General features: G+C 35.9%; 1 protein-coding gene across 2 annotated transcripts in view; it reads left to right on the forward strand.

Annotated features, from left to right (window-relative positions):
- RPGR (retinitis pigmentosa GTPase regulator) overlaps positions 1-19,829 on the forward strand; it is a 41,091-nt gene that overhangs the window by 10,609 nt on the left and 10,653 nt on the right. The window contains exons 4-8 of one of the 2 annotated variants that reach the window (XM_065859939.2): positions 1,299-1,361; positions 2,935-3,093; positions 4,560-4,709; positions 12,936-13,094; positions 19,176-19,331. In XM_065859939.2, the coding sequence (XP_065716011.2) occupies positions 1,299-1,361; positions 2,935-3,093; positions 4,560-4,709; positions 12,936-13,094; positions 19,176-19,331 (687 nt within the window). The remainder of the gene's footprint in view (positions 1-1,298; positions 1,362-2,934; positions 3,094-4,559; positions 4,710-12,935; positions 13,095-19,175; positions 19,332-19,829) is intronic. The other variant, XM_071811976.1, reaches the window with a different exon arrangement.

Below are 19,829 nucleotides of genomic sequence, written 5' to 3' on the forward strand. Positions count from 1 at the left end.
TTGGGATATAAAGCAGCAAATTAACATTGCAGGAAGAAGCCAGTGTTGGAAGGGTTATGATTCCACCCTGACGGTGGTGGTAGGTGTCGAATAGGAGAGGCAGGAACCTGAATTTGGGCAATTTATGTTTGTGTCTGTGTGAGACACCAGAGACAGTTCATGCTTAACTAGATACATTTATTTGGTGACTTGGTAGAAGGGACTTTAATCTGAATGCTATGGAGCTGATTAAAGTTGATTTGGAAGGACCGAAAAAGGGTTTATGAAAGGGATGGTGGTTGTCGGCTTTGTCAGGGACTAGCGCAGTGGAAAAGCAATTAAAGATATATTATGTAAAAATAATCTTGTTTTAAGAGCATTGTATAGGGCCCAAGGACATGGCTGAGAGAAGATAAATTGTTGGCAACAATCAGTAATTGGAGAGAGGATGGAAAAGTCGTTGAGATATTTTTCGTCTGTTTCTGAAATGGAGTGCACATGCCATGGGAGAAAAGGCACCTCTGTATTCTCTCTTTCCCACCAAAATAGCTCTTGACTCCTCTCACACACATTCTCAGCCTTTCGCAGTGACCAGACTACACAGAAGTACACGCAATGGGTGGGTCGTAAGTGAGCTGACATTGAGACAGGATGGTATATGCAAAAAATTTTAGGCACTAGTCCAGATAGGACTGTCCTTAGGAATTTAGTTTAGTGATCAATAAGAGGGCACTGCAGAGCAGAATCACAGAATGTTATCGATTGGAAGGGACCTCAAAAGATCGTCTAGTCCAACCCCCTACTGGAGCAGGAACACCTAGATGAGGCTGTCTAGCAAGCAAAAGAAAAAAAGGTAGCTGTGCCTAGCAAAGGAAGGTAGGGATGATAAGACAAAAGAATGGTATGATTTTAAAGATTTAAGATAGTGGGAAAAGCATAGGAGGAAGTTAAGAATAGTATTTCTAAAGAAAACTGAAGACAGCTTTAGGCATGCATATTGTCCTACAACTTGATATATTCCTTGAGGCACATCCCATGAATGGTAAATTCTGGGGAGTGTGGCATTGGGATGAAGTAGCCATAATCAAGTTAACCTGAGTGTCAGCTGTAAGTTTGTAAAGTATGTATCTGGTTTTTGGTCTTGGGAAATCCTGATTTAATAAGTCATGTGTTAAGTTCAAATGGGCAACAAATCTTCACATACTTTTGCTAAAAAGACAAAAAAATCAGAACTCCCTCTAGAGCATAGAACATTTTGTTGTTGAACCAGCTATCAGCTTGTTTATAACTTTTACCCCCCCTTTGGCTTTAATTCATAGCTTTAAAACCAGAAAAAACAAAACTTGCTGTTTGTGGAAGAAACCACACTTTAGTTTACACAGGTATGTAACCTATATTATATATGTATTAAAGATAGATTTTTTTCCTTTTGCTTTCATGCAAAATTACATTAGGAACCCCAGGAGTGCTGAGGAAGGAAATATAAATGAAAATGGGACTGCTAAAACCTGGGGTTTTGATATCTGGTTATTTGAATTCCGGATTTATTCTGAGCCAACGCATTTACAAAATAATCTTACATAAGAGTCTGCTGGCAATAGACAGATGAGAAAAAATCTTGCTGGCATTTGTGGTGTGGTTAACAATTATAAATATTTCATTTGAGCCCTGTAAAGGTATATTAATATTTTTGATATATCTGTACTCAAATTTACCTTTAATAAGTAGTTTATTAATGCGAAGTTAGATGATTGAGTAAATATAGTAGAACTGAATGTTTTCAGGTCTTCAAATTTTGTTGCATTTTGTTTAGACAAGGTAGTCTGCTATTTCAATGACAAGTTGCTTTATTAAGCTATAAATAAATAAACTGTAAATTTAAACTGAAAATAATTTTTTAGAGAGACAGTATACAGAGAATTGATGCAAATTCTTGTCATGCTTCTGAAATTTAATAATGGAATAGCCATCTTTGTGGTTGCAGTCCTTCACCTTGCAGTGATGTTCTAAAGGGGATTGTTTGATTATTAGGAGGTTTATATATGTGGATACCCTAAGCACTGTAAATAAGACTATTAGAATAAAACAGAATATTTTAATAACAGTTGAGTAATGAAGACTGCACAGGATAGATATTAGTCACTTTTAATGTACATGCTGGCTAGATAACTTGTGGCCATTTATATAGCAAGGACCATTTATAAATTGTATGTCAGTTGCTTATCAGATTTGTGCTTGGATTTGGGTTATTAATGGGCCTTATATTTTTCATCATAGATGAGCACTTTAGATGGGAAACGTACTAAAATTAAAAATATAAATCTTAAAATTCTCTTAAGTTGAAGATATCAATCATCAGCTTTAACTTCAAGATTCTGAAACAAAATAAAGACCTAGGTAATTAAATAAAAAGTGATTTAAATATGAAAATGAGTATAATATTTCTAATAAAAACATAAGCAAAATATATTTCATTCACAGTGCTCAAAACTATCAAGTTATGCATCTCTTTAAGTTACTAATACAACTTCAGTTTTCTTGCCTGTGACATTGTTCACCATTTTTCTCCTGCTTTATCTGAAAATATACATTATTTGGGGAAGGAGCTGCTTCTTGCTTCTGCAGCTACTAGTGGCAATTTTCTCAGAACTCTTGCAGAACTTCAAATTATATTTACTTTTTAGAAGGGTCTCCAGGATGGTGGGAAACATGGTCAGTTTAAGTACATGTAAGGCCTTTAGAGAGTTCTGATCCATGCGTGTGCAGGAAAACCTCCTCGCTACCCACAACAGGAACTGCTCATGTCAACTGAAGGATATTGCAGGGCAGTAGATCCTGACTTTTCAGTAATGTTTTGCCATTGAAAATTAAATTACTTGCTCTCATTTCTCTGACTTTTTACCACTGATAAGAATGTGTTCATTCTGTGCATTACATGTGCTTTTCTGTATGCAGAAAAAGGAAATGTGTATGCTGCTGGAGGTAACAGTGAAGGTCAGTTGGGATTAGGTGACACAGAGGAAAGGAGCACATTTCATTTGATTAGTTTTTTTACCAACCAGCACAAGATCAAACAGCTGGCAGCTGGATCATACACGTCAGCAGCCGTAACTGGTAAGAACAACCACTATTAAAATCTATTTATGCATGTCCAGCCTGATGTCCCAGGGAAACATTTATTCCAACATTCTGTCTGCATTATGAGGGTGTATTTTCTATGCCTCTATGTCTTCTTTCACTGGTAACCATAGTCATTTTTTGATAGCAAGTTGCCTCTTTCAACACAGTCTGGTAAGGGGTGGCAGTCTCATTAATGGCCTACGATTTTTGTGAGAGTAGACCTTTGCCATGAGTGATGGCCTGCAACAGGAGCTCAACCTGTACTGGTTTAGTAGGAATCCTTGCTAAGGAGAGATTTTATGGATAGCCTCAAAATGGGAGACATCTTCAGTTCATTTCCAGGGAAGCCAGCTACAAAACATTAATCTTGTGAAAACTAGGTTTGTCTAATTCCACTTGTTAGAGCAGCTGTTTTGGTCTGCTGGTACAAGCTACAGTTGCGACATGTTGGAGTCCACAGTTACAATGCTTTCAGCCATTGGATCAGTGATCCTTTATTAACATATAATGTGATTTCTGAGGTTTTGCTATAAAGCAGCTGGTTTTGTACATGTTTAGGATAAGTTATTGAGGCTGTCATTTCAGAATGTGACAGAGAGCATAAGTGTGGATGGGAGAGATGCTAGCCTGCTCATTTAGTTTGTATTTTTTGGTGGCGATTGCTAACATTCTTGTGAGATTTGTAAGTCAACTTTGAATGATTTTAGTTCTCAACAGCATTTTAGGAGCACTGTAGATGGTATGTTGTTTGTTTTGTGTGTGGTTTTTTTTTTTTTTGTCATTTGCAGCTTATTTCCCCTAATAAGAAATATACCAAGAGAAGACCTTATCTCTTTTAGAAAAATCTAGAGATTTTTCGTGTTGTTTGCTACCTTTTTTTACTTTTTATTGCTGTCATTGATGTTTTTGTCAACAGAGACTGGTCTTAATAAACCTGGGACAGCTATTGTGATAGTTTAAGGAAAACAAAATGAAGCTAGGCAATGTAATCACCTGTGAAGAGAACTGAAAGATAATGCAAGAATAAGTGGGATGTGTACCAAGGTCAGGACAGAGAATAAATTTGGAAGAATGAGAAAGTAGTGACTTGCTACTAGAAATGAGAAGATGCCTTAAATTCTCTGTAATATTTTCATACTGACCCCTGGCAACTGAATTGTCTTATACACTCAGTCTTCCTTTTTTTGAAGGAATGGTTTTACATAGTACTTTTCCTGTTGCCATTTATGGTCGGTCATCAGTTGATGATTAAATGTTCTATGTCACTTGTGAAAAGCTTAAGGGATACCCTCTTACTTCAGACTGTTTTGTTTTATTGTGCCAAATGCCATTTTATGTCCCTGTGTTCATGACATTTAGTAGTATCATACATAGAGTATATGAAGTGCTCTTAAATGGTTAGGTTAACTTTTTATTAGATTTGGTTTTAAATCTGTTAACTATTGGTGTCTTCATTTTAGAGGATGGGCAGCTTTTTGTGTGGGGTGACAATTCGGAAGGTCAGATTGGCTTGGCTGATGAAGCTTGTGTCAGTGTCCCTTGTCAAGTGGATGTTGGAAAACCTGTTTCCTCTGTATCCTGTGGATATTATCACTCTGCCTTGATAACAGGTAAGAGAACGGGAATAACAGTTAGTGGAGACAAGTCAGTGGTTCTCATATTGTTGGCTTTGTAATGGTAGCTAATCAGGCCTTCATTACTGTTGAAACTAGATATGCTATAGGTATCAAAAACAGACATGTGGCAGAAAGTCGTCACACAGTTTTGTGTCCCATTGGGAGATTCTACCAGAGACAAATTCCCTAAAATGTGGTCCTAATTAATTTCTTTGAGAAACCTGTAGGAAATCTACTATATTATTGTGAGATAATACTGTGAGAAAGAAATGCAGTTAATTTTCTGTATTTGCACGTTGTTGTGCAAAAGTATGCTAGAAAGAATGACTATCTTGCCACCCTTTATTTTCCTGACAAATGAAAATGTTTTATGACAAACGTTGTGGATTTTTTGTTTTCGATAATCTAACATTTCTTGAGATTATTCATTTTTTGTGATGATCAATAATCATCTTCATCTTCTCTAGAAAGCTAAATATTGAATAGACTTATTATGTTTTGAGGAAAAATTAATCTAATTTGCTAGCAATGTAAGATTGTTGTCAAAGTATGATGTTGTGTCTTAAATTTTAGATTTTGAAGTCAGTTAAACAGGCAGTATACAATATGAGGAGAATCGTATGCTACAGTGAGTCAGCACCTGATCTCCAAACCAACCCACTCTCTCTTCCTTTCCACCACTCTCTTCCCACCTCTCTGTGGTTTTCCAAAGTGATGCTGCTGCTCATTCTTTAATAATGCCAATACGGATGAATTTATCCGTCAGTACTGGTGACATTCTATGTGAGCAGCCATGAAATTCCTCTCAGCCATATAGATTTAGTTTATTAAGGTTTACAGTTCTCTTCAGAGCAATTAAAGATTTCAAAGGATCAATACTTTTGATTGTAAAGCTTTTTATGGGTACCTAGGAACTATTCAGCTACTTTTCTCAGGTTACTTGATAAATATTACTTTTTCACATACAAAATCTGTATAACCCTCTGAGCATATGCTGTTAACAGAATGAGAGCTTCCTATGGTGGACAAATACTAATTAGCTGTTATGCTGGTAGTGTGCAACTTTTATTACAGATGCTTCATTACGGTAAATGAATTAAGTACCACTTGACTGATCAGAAGCTCAGCACCTGTTAGGAAATCTGCAGCTTCCTGAACTTGAGATAAATGGAAAAAAACCAAAACCAAACAAAAACCAAAAACAACAACAAAAAACCACCAAACATATCCTTACATAAAGGCTATAGTAAGAAGGTGTGTATTTCTGCCTTAGAGCCAAGAGCTGACACTCTGACAAGATTGCAGTGGGATGTGACAAAAGCTCTCGTTAGAAGAAGGATGGAGGACAAGCATCTAAGAGCAAGGAGAGCACAGTCTGTGCAAGGTGCTCTAAGGAAGCGGAAACTTTTCACAGAGGGGGATGAGGAAAAAAGGATTAGGGTAGCAGTGGGGTAAGAGAAGTGGAGGCTCTTAAAATATTAATAAGATGAACTGGTTGTCATCTGTGGAAACGGGCAGTTGTTGAACCTGTTACCGTTTAAACAGGCCTGGGCGTGATATGGAAGATCTTGATTTTCAGCCTTAGGATCTGCAAATCCTGCACAAATTTGGCTCCAGTTTGTCTTGCTGAAACCACTGACACGCGGATGGCCTCTTCTTTGGTGAAAGGAGAAATATTTTTTCATTATTTTCCTTTGTGCCCTTGCTGACAGTTTTGTTTGACGGTTACTTTAACTAATAGAAATGTAGTGTAGTACTTTTACTGAATTGATCTTCTGTTGCACTAGTGTCAATGTATATCCAGACAGTGTTTAAAAACAAAGCTTATGAATTTAATCTAAGTGTGCCATAGTCATACATTATTTTAGCTGTGGAGTTAGCCATTAAGTTATGAATTTGGGAGTTCTTCAAGTCTGTTTGAGTACAGATGTACTTACCTTATTTTTCTTAAAGCCTTGTTAGGAAGGAAGTCAAGGCACTATGCTGTTACAAGATTTTGCCTAAAAAAGGTGATTCTTTTAGCATTATTTAGATTCTTTTTTTGCGTATGGAAAACACTTGCCTGTAGGACTTGCTGGACTGGCTCAGAACAGGAGTTCACGTCCTTAGTATTCTGCCCCTGAGGGGCGGTAGAACACAGCAAACTAGATAATTACATAGCATTTGGAATATCCATATTACAGGGGGTAGGTGATTTCCCTCAAATCACCAGTTAGTCATTGAATTATGTTTGGAAGTTTGTCTAGCAGTGGGAATTTTCCATGTATTTTTATTGTATGTATGTATTATATGTTTTATCTTGTATACTAGAATTTAGGGTGATTAGTGTTATTTTTGATACCTATTTTTTTGAGGAAGTGTCCGGGAAATTGTTACAGAACCACTGTTTCATTTCCAGAAATGAAATTTAAGCTATTCAGGTGAGTGTGTAGTCTGTATTAATTCCCTCAACATCAATAAAGTATACCAGAGGAACCTTTTTAGATTGTGGTTGCTGTTACTATGGAAGAAATGGGAGAAACACTGTTAGTAGAAAACTTTCAACACCTGTAACCTATCAGTTATTAGAATACTATAGAATTACTACATTTTGACTTTTTAAACATGGCTTGTATCTTTAATAGGCATAGTTGCAGGATGTAGAACTTGACGCGTGGCTGTCTGGAACTGATGAGCATGGCACCATATGGTTCCCTTTCTTAATACATTTATGTTTGACATAGCTGTATACTGGTTAAGCAAACTGTGAGGATCACAGCATATCTGGATTAAAACTAAAAGGAGGTTAATGAGGATGCTCGAATACATAGTGTGGTCACAGAGTGCCCTCTCCAGGGCAGGATGTTCATTAATAAGAGGCCATTGAGAAAAAAGGTGATGAAGTATGGAGTCCAGCCTTTTTTAAAAACAAAACAAAACTAAACTAAAGTTGTTATTTCTTTGACACAGAATTTTTATTAGGCATTTTTCTTTTAGGTGTTTAACTACTGTAAAGCCAAGTGCAATGTCAATGAAAAGTAGAGTGGAATCCTGACACAAATCTTTAGTAGATGAAAGCATTTATAATGGAGATTGTGCGGAATTCAGTTATCTAAATTTGTACTTCGGTTTTACAAGCCTCCTCTATTCTCAAATTTTCTCAAATATAGTAGTTCCGAAAAGATTATTTGATACCTTGCATACTTTTAGAATGTCTTCTTTGCAGACAATAATTCAACTACTGGACATGTCAGTTACCTGTGTTGTGCCATGTATGCGTGGGCCCCTCTGATGTCAAAAGTAGTTGTAAAATAGAGGAACAGAATATATCCGAAATTATTTTTAATAAAAAATTGCTTCTGAAATTTAGACTATGTCCAAGCACAGGCAATGACTAGCTCACTTCCATCAGCAAATTAGGAAGCTGGTCTGGTTACTCTGTGTTTGAAAGATGATTGTTTGCTCCATTTTCCTCTTGCTTTCCATTCTTCAAAGACTTCCACTGAAAATAAGTTTTTAGTTTGTGGTTTCCAGTCCTCTTTACGACTTTTTCGTGGTATCTGTTTCCTTTCTTTTTGTGGACTTTGGACATCAGACCCACATGTTAGAGGTATGTATTAAACAAAGCAACAGAGAAAGAGCTGAAAGTGTGTAGCATTGATTTTGAGTCCGTATACAGATATTTACTTGACTAGCCATTCACCACACTCACTCAAGAGGGGACAACTTTTCAGAAAGCATTAAGCTTGGCAAGCATATTTAGCTCATTTGGCCACTGCAAGAGATGGAGAGCAGGAAAAGCCAATGTATCAAACCACTCTGGTGTTTACAGCAAAATTATATTCATGGAACCAGAAAGGGCTTAAATATAGAATCATAGAATAGTTTGGGTTGGAAGGGACCTTCAAAGGTCATCTAGTCCAACACCCCTGCAGTAAGCAGGGACGTCTTCAGCTAGATCAGGTTGCTTTGTTTGAGACATACCTCTAACTTTTTTTGTCCTTAAAATGCAGATGTACCGCACACCTCAGAATGTATCTAAGTTTGAGTGGATTCTTTTTTCTGCTTGATAGCTATTCTTCATAGTTTTTAGACTATTTGCTTTAAAGGGATGTGTAATATATTCAAAAATTGCTTTAATATATGGGTTTATCTCTGTTAGCTGGATTATTAAGTTGAAAAAATGTAATATACTTGATTAGTTTGGGAAGCCAGTGGAAGCTTGGCCATTTGAATCTCTAATCCTATTAATTAGGTTGTGATTGGATTAATACTTGCAGTGCAGTAGTGTTTAAAAAGAAGTACTTGTCTCTTCAAAGCAAACTGCATAAGTAGTTAACTCCCAAGTGCTTTTGGGGGTTTATCAGCTTGTTTCTAGAAATATATGGCAGATCCAAGAGTATTAAAACAATACTTACTTTCCAAAAAATACAAGGTTCTTTCTGCTGTTGGTTTTTTAATTTCTTTTCCCTTACAATCTATAATAAAATTTAACAACGGCATGTTTTGGTTACTAAAAGCCTCAGCTTGCAGTTGGTTTGAAGAACAAATTTGAAGAACAAACTTATGAAACTGAACAGAGAAGCCTAAACACAGTCCCTAGCTTAGAAATGAAATGAAATTATATGTACCTTTCTGCAGCTGAGATAATTTGCTGTTTCTTAAAAAACACAGACAGGTTGAAATGACCTCAAATCACATCTTAGAAAAGAAGTTTAGAAGTATGCAACAAAGGTATTTCTGCTCAGATAGATGCAGGTAAATGAAGTGTTACAGTGCTATTGGTGTAGTTTGTGTGTGCAGGGAAGAAAATGTCAGAATGACAGAAAAAATAAGGACAGCCGTGAGGATGGGGTTACACCTCTGTACACTGCTGTGGGGGAAATACAGCTGCTGTCCTGTTGGTCGTCTTGCTGAAGTGAATGTAGCTCTGTGAGTAGATCGTGGGTGGCTACTCTTAATAGCCTGAACCATGTGAAACCCCGCAGGAAGGTTGACATTGAGTTAGACTGTATCATGGTCATTCCCTGATTGCAGTTAGAGCATTCAGTAAAGATAGTAAGTGCAGTTGCTAGCCTTAGTTGCCCAGGAGCATGGTACCTGTAGAATCTGTGCTGTTGTGAGAGGCAGAAGTGGTCTTGGAAAATATAGAAACCACATAAACGAGTCCACGGTTTCTTTGACTAAGGCAGAGGTTAAATTTCTTAGGCCTTGTAAGATATATAGCTAAATATTGTGCCATCATAGTTAGGTTCTAAATATTTGGTGGAAATGCTGGGTTGCAACTTTATGTTGGGGCTTAGGACCTATTTTCCATCTAAAGCAGGAATTCAGATTTTATGAAAAAGGTGATTTTTACATTTTTTGTCTTTGAGTATGTCATACTTTTTTTTTTTCCCCCAGAATTTTCAAGTTCATTGATAAATTTATGCGCTTTTTTTGTTCAAAATAAACTTCACCATAAAATAAGATACATACTTCAGATTCTGCCTATAGTTAAAATTAATTGAAAACCTGTCCTCATGCTTCCTTTGAAGAAAACAGATAAGTAGACCTTTTCTTTTTTGCTTATTGTGGACTTTCAATACCAAAGGTAACATACATCACAGATGAGCATGACTGCTCCAGAATTGTTTCCTCTGAGAGGAGAAGCACTGCTTTATTAAAAGAGATAGTAGTTTAAGGGTTTTCAGGATGAGCCAAAGCCCTTCTGATGGAGGATCCTGGCAACAGCAGTCAGTGGTGCTCTGTTCTGTGCACCCACTGCTGTACTTGCTCTTTAGCAGCAAGTAACCAAGAGCCAAGTGCCACAAAAAAAATGTGTGTGTATATATATATATACACATACAACTCTCTTGGCAGCAAAATATATATATATACATACAATATATATATATATACACATGTATATATATATATTTTGCTGGCAAGAGAGTTTTCCAGGAAGAACATATTGAATCTAGTTCATGTATTGGATTTAGCAGATAACTTAAGTGAAAATGTATTACTAACGAGATGTCTTGTAGTTATACAAAAAGAAGGTGCGGTTTTGCAACCTGAAATTCTTGTTCAGTTTTCATTCATGCAAAAGATAATTTTAAATTAGTGTATTGCTAGAGCAAAGCTCAGGAAGATTCAATTAAAATGGCACACTTCTTACTGACACCAGTTTTGACTTTTTCATTATCAGAATTAAAAATTCAAAAAAAAAGAAATTCCTTTCCTGCCTTGGCTTGGTATCCCCAAGTTTTAATAAACTTCAGTTTTGAATCATGTCTTTCATTTTTTGTTAAGTTACTGATTTCACTAATGTCATTTGCTTTTTAGAATGCGTATGTAGCTTCATTGTTTTCTACTTTAGATTTTTATTCATAGGTTTACTTTTAGCTCTTCCAGATTTACTGTTTCTGTGGAGGCTTATTTTTTTGGTCGTTGCCATTGTCCTTAAATTCCCAAATTTAAGTTGTGGCTGATAAAGAGCAAGGAGAAGGCAACAAATATAGCAGCTACGCACATGGGAGAATATTCACAAAGGTTAACAGAAAACTAGTGACAAGCTTGTTTTCTTATCGTCTGCCTATGTTCAGTGGAGGAATGAACTTCTCTAATAGTCCATCTTGAATGCCAAATAAGTCTTCAGCTTCCAAACTTCCTTTGAGCTCACCTATTTTCATTGTCTATGGGCATTTTTAAGGTTGACCTGACTTTCATGTTGGCAAGGAATTAATCACTTTTGAAGAAGAATCTCTCAGGTACTTGTGCATCATGCAATATTAATGCCTCTAAATGCTGTAGAAGTAAGTTTGTGAACACAAAATGTAGCCTTCTGAAAGTAAAAGTACATTTTGTACTGAAGTACAAATCTGCATGTTTCCAGAAATATTGTGGATGGGTGCTTCTGATGACTGAGCTTCAATAACGGAGAATGCAGCTGGGGTTTATGATTATGTTGATTATGTAACTGTAGCTCTCTCTTTGAATCCCCTTTAGCAGACGGCTCCTACGCTAGCTTAAACATTTCTTTATCTTGAACTGGCTCCATGAGAGAGTTTTGTTTATCCTTGTGCTTTGATACAGCCAAACTTTTTCTTACATAACAATGTATGATGTTGGGGGTTTTTTTAAAGTAATTTCAAATTCAGATTTTAGGTCACAATTTGTTGTGAGGACACTGCTCCACAGGTCATCTTTCCAGGAGTGGAGAACACTCAGCTATTAACTTGAAGCTTTCCTGGCAGTTTTCTACCTAAACCTCACTCTGACCTATTAGAATAGTTGGGGGCCGCTTAGGACAGAAAATCAGAAGTGTTGATATAGTTAAATTGTAAAACAAAGATGTGGATAAATGTAAAATGTAGATAAATATAAAAGACCTAGATAAACATAGATAAATTGTAAATATAGCAACGGAAGCTACATTTTATGTGTTCCATTTTTAACTATGGTAGAAGGATATGTAGAATGCTGCCTTGAATGGTAACTGGGACTTGCATAGCAGTCGAAAAGCAAAGGAAGCCATTGGAAAAGAAAAAAATAAAGGAAACTTGAAAGAAAATTAATTACCCGAATTTGGAATTGAACAGTTTTTGAACTGCATTCTTAAAAAGTCTGTGTGAATGAGTGAGTCTTGTATGATTATGTAGCAGATCAGAAAGAAGTTACAGGAAGAGATCTGTAAAGACCTGTCAGTATTTTTTTAACTTCATTTTGGTGAAGTTGTTGCTGTGAAACTACTGCGGTGTTCCTGTTGTTGGATATATAGCTCTCTTCTTGCTGTCCAGTCCACACACAGTTTGATGTCACTTAGTCACTTTTTCTTTTCTTCCCTATATCTTACAAGAAAAAAGTGTGGGTTTTCCATCAAAATTCCATGCAAAATGATTTTCTTTTTTAATTGAGATTCTTACAAGCAACTTCAGTTGACATGAAAACTGATTAGAGAGGGAATTATAATCTCCCAGAAGCATGATGTATATGGTTTTGTTTTTCCCTTGACTAGATTCCTTGCAGGCTAAATTTTGCAGTTCTTATCTTGGAGAGGGGCTAAAATTTAACTTCTTCTTGTCCCATCAAAGCAGGCTGCTTTGTGTAGCCATTTGGACATAATACAGACATGTTCAGTTATCCTGTACTGTTCATACACTTTTCTGTCTTACTGATGTGTGCCTGCAGCATTCTTGGCAACCTGGCCTAGCTTCTGAGTACATGCTGGAAATCCTGCTCTGTTCTGTATTTTGGCAGGAGATGGTGAGCTGTATACTTTTGGAGAACCTGAGAATGGGAAACTGGGATTATTGCCTGAACAGCTGAAGAACAATAGAGTCCCACAGCCTGTACCGGGAATTATGGAAAAGGTTAATAAGGTTGCTTGTGGTGGAGAACACACAGTGGTGCTAACAGGTATGCGATTTAACTGGCTTTTTTTACAGCCCTATAACTAAATTTGTAAACTCAATTTACTTTGAAGAATTGATATCCCACTGAAATGAAAGATGCTGTAAGTGATCCTAACTGGAAGACCATATAGCTTTGTAGCTTGATGTTCATGTCTGGGCTGCACATGTGCCTTTGCTACAGGATGAACTTCACCAGCTGGTTGTAACCGAAAAGCTTCCAGGAAGCTCCTGCTTGGTCCCAGTAGTTACACCACCTGCATGTCCTTGCCTTTATCTCAAACTTCAGCAGCAAGTTCCCATGTGAATGTCCTTTTTATTTGATGGTATAAATAACAAATAGAGTTGTTTTGCTTGTAAGAAAATCCTATAAGAGCTCAAATGTCCAAAATGGGATAACCTTTCATGAATGTGATCTGTGTAGCTTTCTGTGTGTGGCTGGAGGCCTGTTTAATTCCACACAGCTCAGGATTCCCAACGTCTGAAGGGACGAAAGATTACTGATACTATCTTCTTTTTCTTTATAGTGTCAGCTCCAATAAGTAGCATTTTAAGAGGTGCTTTACAGAGTCTGAGCACCTTTCTTACTGGGATTGTAACAAGCCAGCGCCTCCTAGTGCAACACAGATGGCAGATATTTGTTTTCTCTGACAAGCTTGAAAGTGCTATTGGTGTGTGGAGGGAATTTTAGAGGAAAGTTCCCAATCTGTAGTAAATATAAATGGCCCTGAATATTTAGGAAGTCACTTTTGAAGGAACTGTCTGTTAATAGTGATGGAGATGCGCAATCTACTAGATGCCTAAATGGATTAAATATCTCTTTTCTGATACAGAATTTGCCAGTGACTTTAAGCAGAATTTTTAACATACGTATAAAACTAGTACAGATAGAGACATTCAACATATTGTTCAAGTTGTAAAATCAGCAAATAGAACTGTTGTATATTAGTTGTAAGTGTCATACTTGGAAAGTGAAAAATGGTGTATATTACTCTACTATTAAATAATTGTGTGCCAATGGTAAGTTAATTTTTCAAAGAGATGTATGCAAAGCATTGCTGGCTATTTACTTCCACAAGTTGTATCCTGAAGTATAATAGTGGAGAAGCAGGAAAGGGAAGTTTGACTTTGTCCCCAGACAATTTAAAAAATATCAGCTTTGGCTTGTAATGAATTCCACAGCTGTATAATATGCCTATAATTAATCTCCTATCAAAATGCAAAAGCTATGAAAGTCAGTAGGATGTATAGATATCAGTCTTTAACTCTGTGTTTTGAAAATGCTAAAGTCATCTCTTGTCAGTCTGATGGAGTGTCTTCAGTGTTATGTAACCAAAATTTCTAAAATATAAACTGAAAATATAACCGAGGGAGATTGTAATATGATGTGATGTTGTACTGAAAGCCACTGGAAAGAGTAAAGGTGGAAATGATGTGCTAGGAAAGGTTATGTGTAATGATGAGTCAAGCTGCAAGGTTCTGGATAGGTTAAAACTTCTTTGGGAAAACTATGAAGAGGAAATAATAGTAGCCAATCCAGGAAATAATGCAAACATTTGTCTAAATTTCAATGCCTTTGTCTGTCTTCTTTCACCAACATGCAGTCTTACCCTGACAGTATTCTATATAATAAAATAAATTTATTTACATGAAATCAGATTATCATTATTAGGAAAAAATTACCATAAATTTTGGGCCAGCAAATGTATAAATCATAGCATTATTGTAAAGTTTATAAAGTGGAGTTCTGCAGAAAGAATTTGATTACCATTATTGATTATTTTTTAACCATAAATCTCAAACCAGCCAATAGATGTTTTGTTTTTCATTATTTCATGTGATAAAATTTCATTATAACAAATGACTGTTACAGAGACTTGGTAGGAAGATGTAGGCCTGGATGACATCATCATTATAGTGAAATCTGTACAAGAGCTAGAACAAAGAGGCAAAATATAAATGCCAACAAACAAATACAGTGAAGAAAACACCATAGTAGGCTTAGCTGGCAGTTGATGATCAAAATGCTGAGTACCGGAAGATCTGGTTGAGTTAAGAGAAGAGGAAAACAATATTCTCCAACAAAATACATTTTCCTAAAGATTAATATTTGTTGTGGTAAGAGTGAAATGTCAGATAGATGCTTTTTAATGTGATTCATTTAATATTAAATAAGCTACAGGTATGCACTTCTGCCTAAGACACTTGGAACAAAAGAGTAAAGGATAATGGAAATACTGTCTCAAGTGAAAGATACTTTGTCAGGAGTGTTGATATAAAGATTTTTTTCTGACTCAAAACAAAATTTGGGGAAAATGGGAAAAGATATATATTTGGATGCTGTAATAATTTAAAAATTGAGTGTAGCATATATACATTATAGGCTTTGCACCAGAGACGACCTGAAATCACTTCTGAAGTGTATATTTCATCTTGAGATCAAGTGGTATGACCGCATATTGAGAATTCTGACGAGAGATATATCTTTAAAGTGGAATAGTAACATCTATACCTCTTTTTAGCTCGTTTTCCCAAATTAAGAAAGGAATACAATTTTGAGGAAATTCTGAATTTCATGTATCATCTTGCGTGAGAAAGGGTCCTGCTTGGCTTTAGTAACACAATAGATACTGATGCAGTTTTCATCTTTTCAGGGTCTTTCCAGCTTTTCAGGGTGTGTCATTTCAGTCTCAAAAAATAAGAAGTGACTGTCTGACTATTGTATATTCTTATTTCATCCATCTCATGTAACATAGGAATAGGATTGGATAAAACATCATGTGGAGAAACTATTGTACATCTTGGCTCATTTCTTGTCATCAGTTCTGCTTAGGGTTTATCAAGTTAGAAGAAAGCATAATCCAGTTATTTTACTGAGTACAAGGCAAGTTTCTTCCTGACTCTCATACACAATTAGTCTGTTCCTAAGGACTTCATTTGATTTCTTTTTTATGACTGCCTTATCTATTGTGTTGGCAATTTTGTATGGGAAGAACCACTCTTATCTGGGTTATTAAATCAAACTACTCTTTGGAATCTCTCCAGGAAGTATCAGAGTAAATGGTAGAAAGTATATAGTAAAAAAAGAAAGAATTCCTTTTTTTTTTTTCTCTGAAACTCCCGAACGGGAAACTCTTGTTTTTCTTTTTTTTTTTTCTCTGTCAGAGAACAAAAAATTAAAATGTTGAGAGCAATGATTAGGAAAAAAGAAATAAAGATACAAGGTTTTAGAAATGTTGAATATGGTGTTGGAAACCATCTTCTTAATTAATCTTATTGTCAGTTCTGCCTTCAATATTTGCAGTTGTTCTACAGAGCAAGCAAAATCTTTCTCTCGCTGTAGCAGCACAAACCTGTTCATTTCATGACAGCCCATCAGCCCGTTCAAGAAGATCATATCCTCATCCCAGGTGATTTCTCTCAGAGACGGAAAAACGTGCATCTACTACTGACAATACTTGCAGATGCTTCCTTCTGAGAATGGAAGCTGTTGGCATTGTCATTTTCAAAATATAAGAGAGCAGCAATCCCAATTTGCGTACCTTTTCAATAAAGTTTATAAAAGTAGAATAGCAATAATTTATGAATCTGGAAATTGAAGAAGAAGCAGATGATTGGGAGTGGCCTTAATATCTTCCATTTTTTCAGATGATGACAGATCCTCTGGGGATAATCCTCTCTATAGAATGATGTATTACCTCTTTTTATTCTCTGAAGGGAGGGAAAGCAAAGGTACCTCTTCAAAGGAAAAAGTGAAGCAGTCCTTTTGAGAACAGATCATTTGACATAGCAATGCAGCACATTAGTGTGTTAGCATGTAAAATGTTGGATTCTTCATCTTCTGTCTCAAGTTCTTTTAAAAAGAAAAGGAAGTCGAGATTCCATTTTGACGGAGAATGAAAAGGATGAAAAAGCTCTAGCTTTTCATGACAGAACTGACTGTTCAAACCACATAGGATTATCTTCATGTTTCAAACCATTCCTAAGTCTGTATACTATTTATACTGGAATCCCCAAATCCAATTACTAGCTCTCATGAAACAGAGTATTGTGTCAACAGCTGATTTTTACAGAAACATAGAGTGAATAGCCCCTTGGAATAATAGTAATAGTAGTAATAATAATTTCATGGAAATGAATCTATGTGGAGAGGGACAAGCATACCTGTCTGTGTATTTATTTTTTTTTTCCATAGATTTTTAACTTTGTCTGTAGCCTTAAATACATAGCAAGGAATACATGAATCTTGAAAACACTCTTTGGAGCTCACTGAGTTCTTTCAGCAAAAAGCATGTGGGAAAGCGGTATAGAGTTTTGCCTAGAACTATTTTGTTTAAACTGACAGCGGCCATGAAATGAAGATGAGACTTGGCTTCGCTTACAGAAAGCTCCTGCATTTCAGGAGTAGTTCTTTCAATCTTATACAGAAAGTCTAAATGTTGCAGAAAATTTCTTATTTCGTGTTTTACTTTTAAAAAGATCCTGAGAACGTGTTGATTTCTTGCACTGAAATTCCAGCAGAGGGAGCTTTACTATTACCTTTAGTAAAAAGCCCAAGCTTTACTGAATAGTTTTCATCTACGATCTGAAAAAGTGTGAGACCATTGGTTGTTGTTGTGGTGTTTTTTTGTTTGTTTGTTGTGTTTTTTGTGGTTTTTGTTTGTTTGTTTTGTTTTTTGTTGTTTTTTTTATATTTTTTATTTTTTTTATGTTGTGGATTCATTGCATCTTAATATGGAGCAATTTACAAGGGACAGAAAGGGCAAATGCTTTCCTAGAAAGAGCTTTTCCATACGTAGTGTTACAGTATTTGATCATGGTCCCTTTGAAATTAGAAGGTTTAATTTGAGTTGGTAAACGTAATATGGTAGTAATACAGAATCTGATCTGTTCTCTGCTTTCTCTTTCCCTGATAGTAGTGAAGGGTTAGTTTGGAGGAATGATAACAGAATTTGTTTTTAATAATTCTCCAGTTTGTGGCTGCTTTTGTGGCACTGAAACTTGCTTTGCTATTCCAGTGACGTTGTTCCCTTGACACAAAGAGGCACACAAAAAGCAAAGATTCTCCATCCGAGTGTTGTTCCACACATTCAGCTGTGGATGCCCATTCCTGTCTTGCTCTGGAAGGTGGTGAGATTTTTGACCTGATGACATGTTCATGGCAATGATGTAAGGATATATTGCTCCCAAGTCTCAGTTCTTTTTCTTGACACAGAATATTCTTTGTCCTTCTCAAATCTTTCACAGGTTTTCATAACAATTTTAGAAGTTTTAATTAGTCCTTCTCTAGCTTTTCCTTTGTTGCCTACATGCAGAAGAAAAAGGGGCAGGGAATTAAACTCCAGAAAAACTTCACCATTTCCCAAAAAAACTTTTGTCTTTTGCAAGCGTGATCTCATCAAGGTTTCCAAGCTTCACAGTCTTCCTCTATTGTGATGGAGTGCCAGGGATGGATTCAACAAGAATCTTTATCACTTTGGAGAAGCTCTCATTCTTTTTCCTGACACAGACAATCCATTAAATGGACAAAATATAAATGTGGAAGGATGTTTATTCTGTCACAGGATAACACAGTTATAGTGTTGTCTGTATTTAATGCAGTGCTGATGTGGTAGTTGAACAGAATACTGAAACCTGTTCTCCTGTTGTTCCAGTCTCTTCTTAGACTCAAATTAGTATTGGTTTAAAGAGGTCTAGTCTATTAAAATTAGGGTAATGTGGTGTACATGCAGGTAATCAGAAATTAAGGTGAGCCTATTCTGCTTGAAAATGCGCACATATGTAAACACTATGGTTTCAAATTAATTGCAGTATATATACTCCCATAAATTTTTTGTTAGCTGATTTTTTGTATACATGTGATCAGCGGATTATTTTGCAGTTATGTTAGAAAATATATTGCATATTGAACCATCCAAAATTATTTTCTTTATATATTTCGGTGCTTCGTTGCCTGTTTGTTTGTGGGTTTTTTTGTGTTTTTGTTTGTTTGGTTGTTTGGTTGTTGTTGTTTTTGTTTTGTTTTGTTTTGTTTTTTTAATTTTGTTCATAACTGATAAATTTAAGTAATTATTTTGTACATTTTCAGAGACAGATGTATATACTTTTGGACTTGGACAATATGGGCAGCTGGGACATGGTACTTTCATTTTTGAAACTTCAGTACCAAAGTCTGTGAAACATTTGAGGAGGCATAAAATATGTAACATTACATGTGGGGAAAATCATACTGCTGTAGTTGCAGGTATGTAAGCGAAAAATTCTGAAATCGATTTCTAGTGACTCTCTATTATCCTGTAAAAGCTTTCGTTATAAAATGAGCAGTAGAAGTCATATGCAGACTTACTAGTTCTAAAGGTTAAGTGAGCTGGTGAGAAAGACAGGTTTCATATTAGGAAAGTTTGATTCCCAGCCATGCCATGCCATGCATGCTTCTGTACATGGTGTCTCCTGGGGAATTGTTACCTCATAATCATTACTTGCAAACAAGTATTCTTGTTTAGAAGCCTTTGCGTTGCTATACAATTTCAATCTTAGTGTTTTGTTGGCATTTTTTGTTTGTTTTTTTCTAGAATTGTCTAGACTAACTAATCTCCAACAGTATTTTGTCTGGAAATATATATATATTTGGGTCATATTCATCTGTTGAAAATCTGAAAAGAATTGTTCAGGTTTTGCTTTCGCAGGAGAAATATTCCTTACTTGCATGGCCTGTTACTTTTTTGGTAATGATTTTGCCCTG

The sequence above is a fragment of the Patagioenas fasciata genome, chromosome 1 (assembly GCF_037038585.1).
Source record: "Patagioenas fasciata isolate bPatFas1 chromosome 1, bPatFas1.hap1, whole genome shotgun sequence".
In the NCBI taxonomy this organism is placed as follows: Eukaryota; Metazoa; Chordata; class Aves; order Columbiformes; family Columbidae; genus Patagioenas; species Patagioenas fasciata.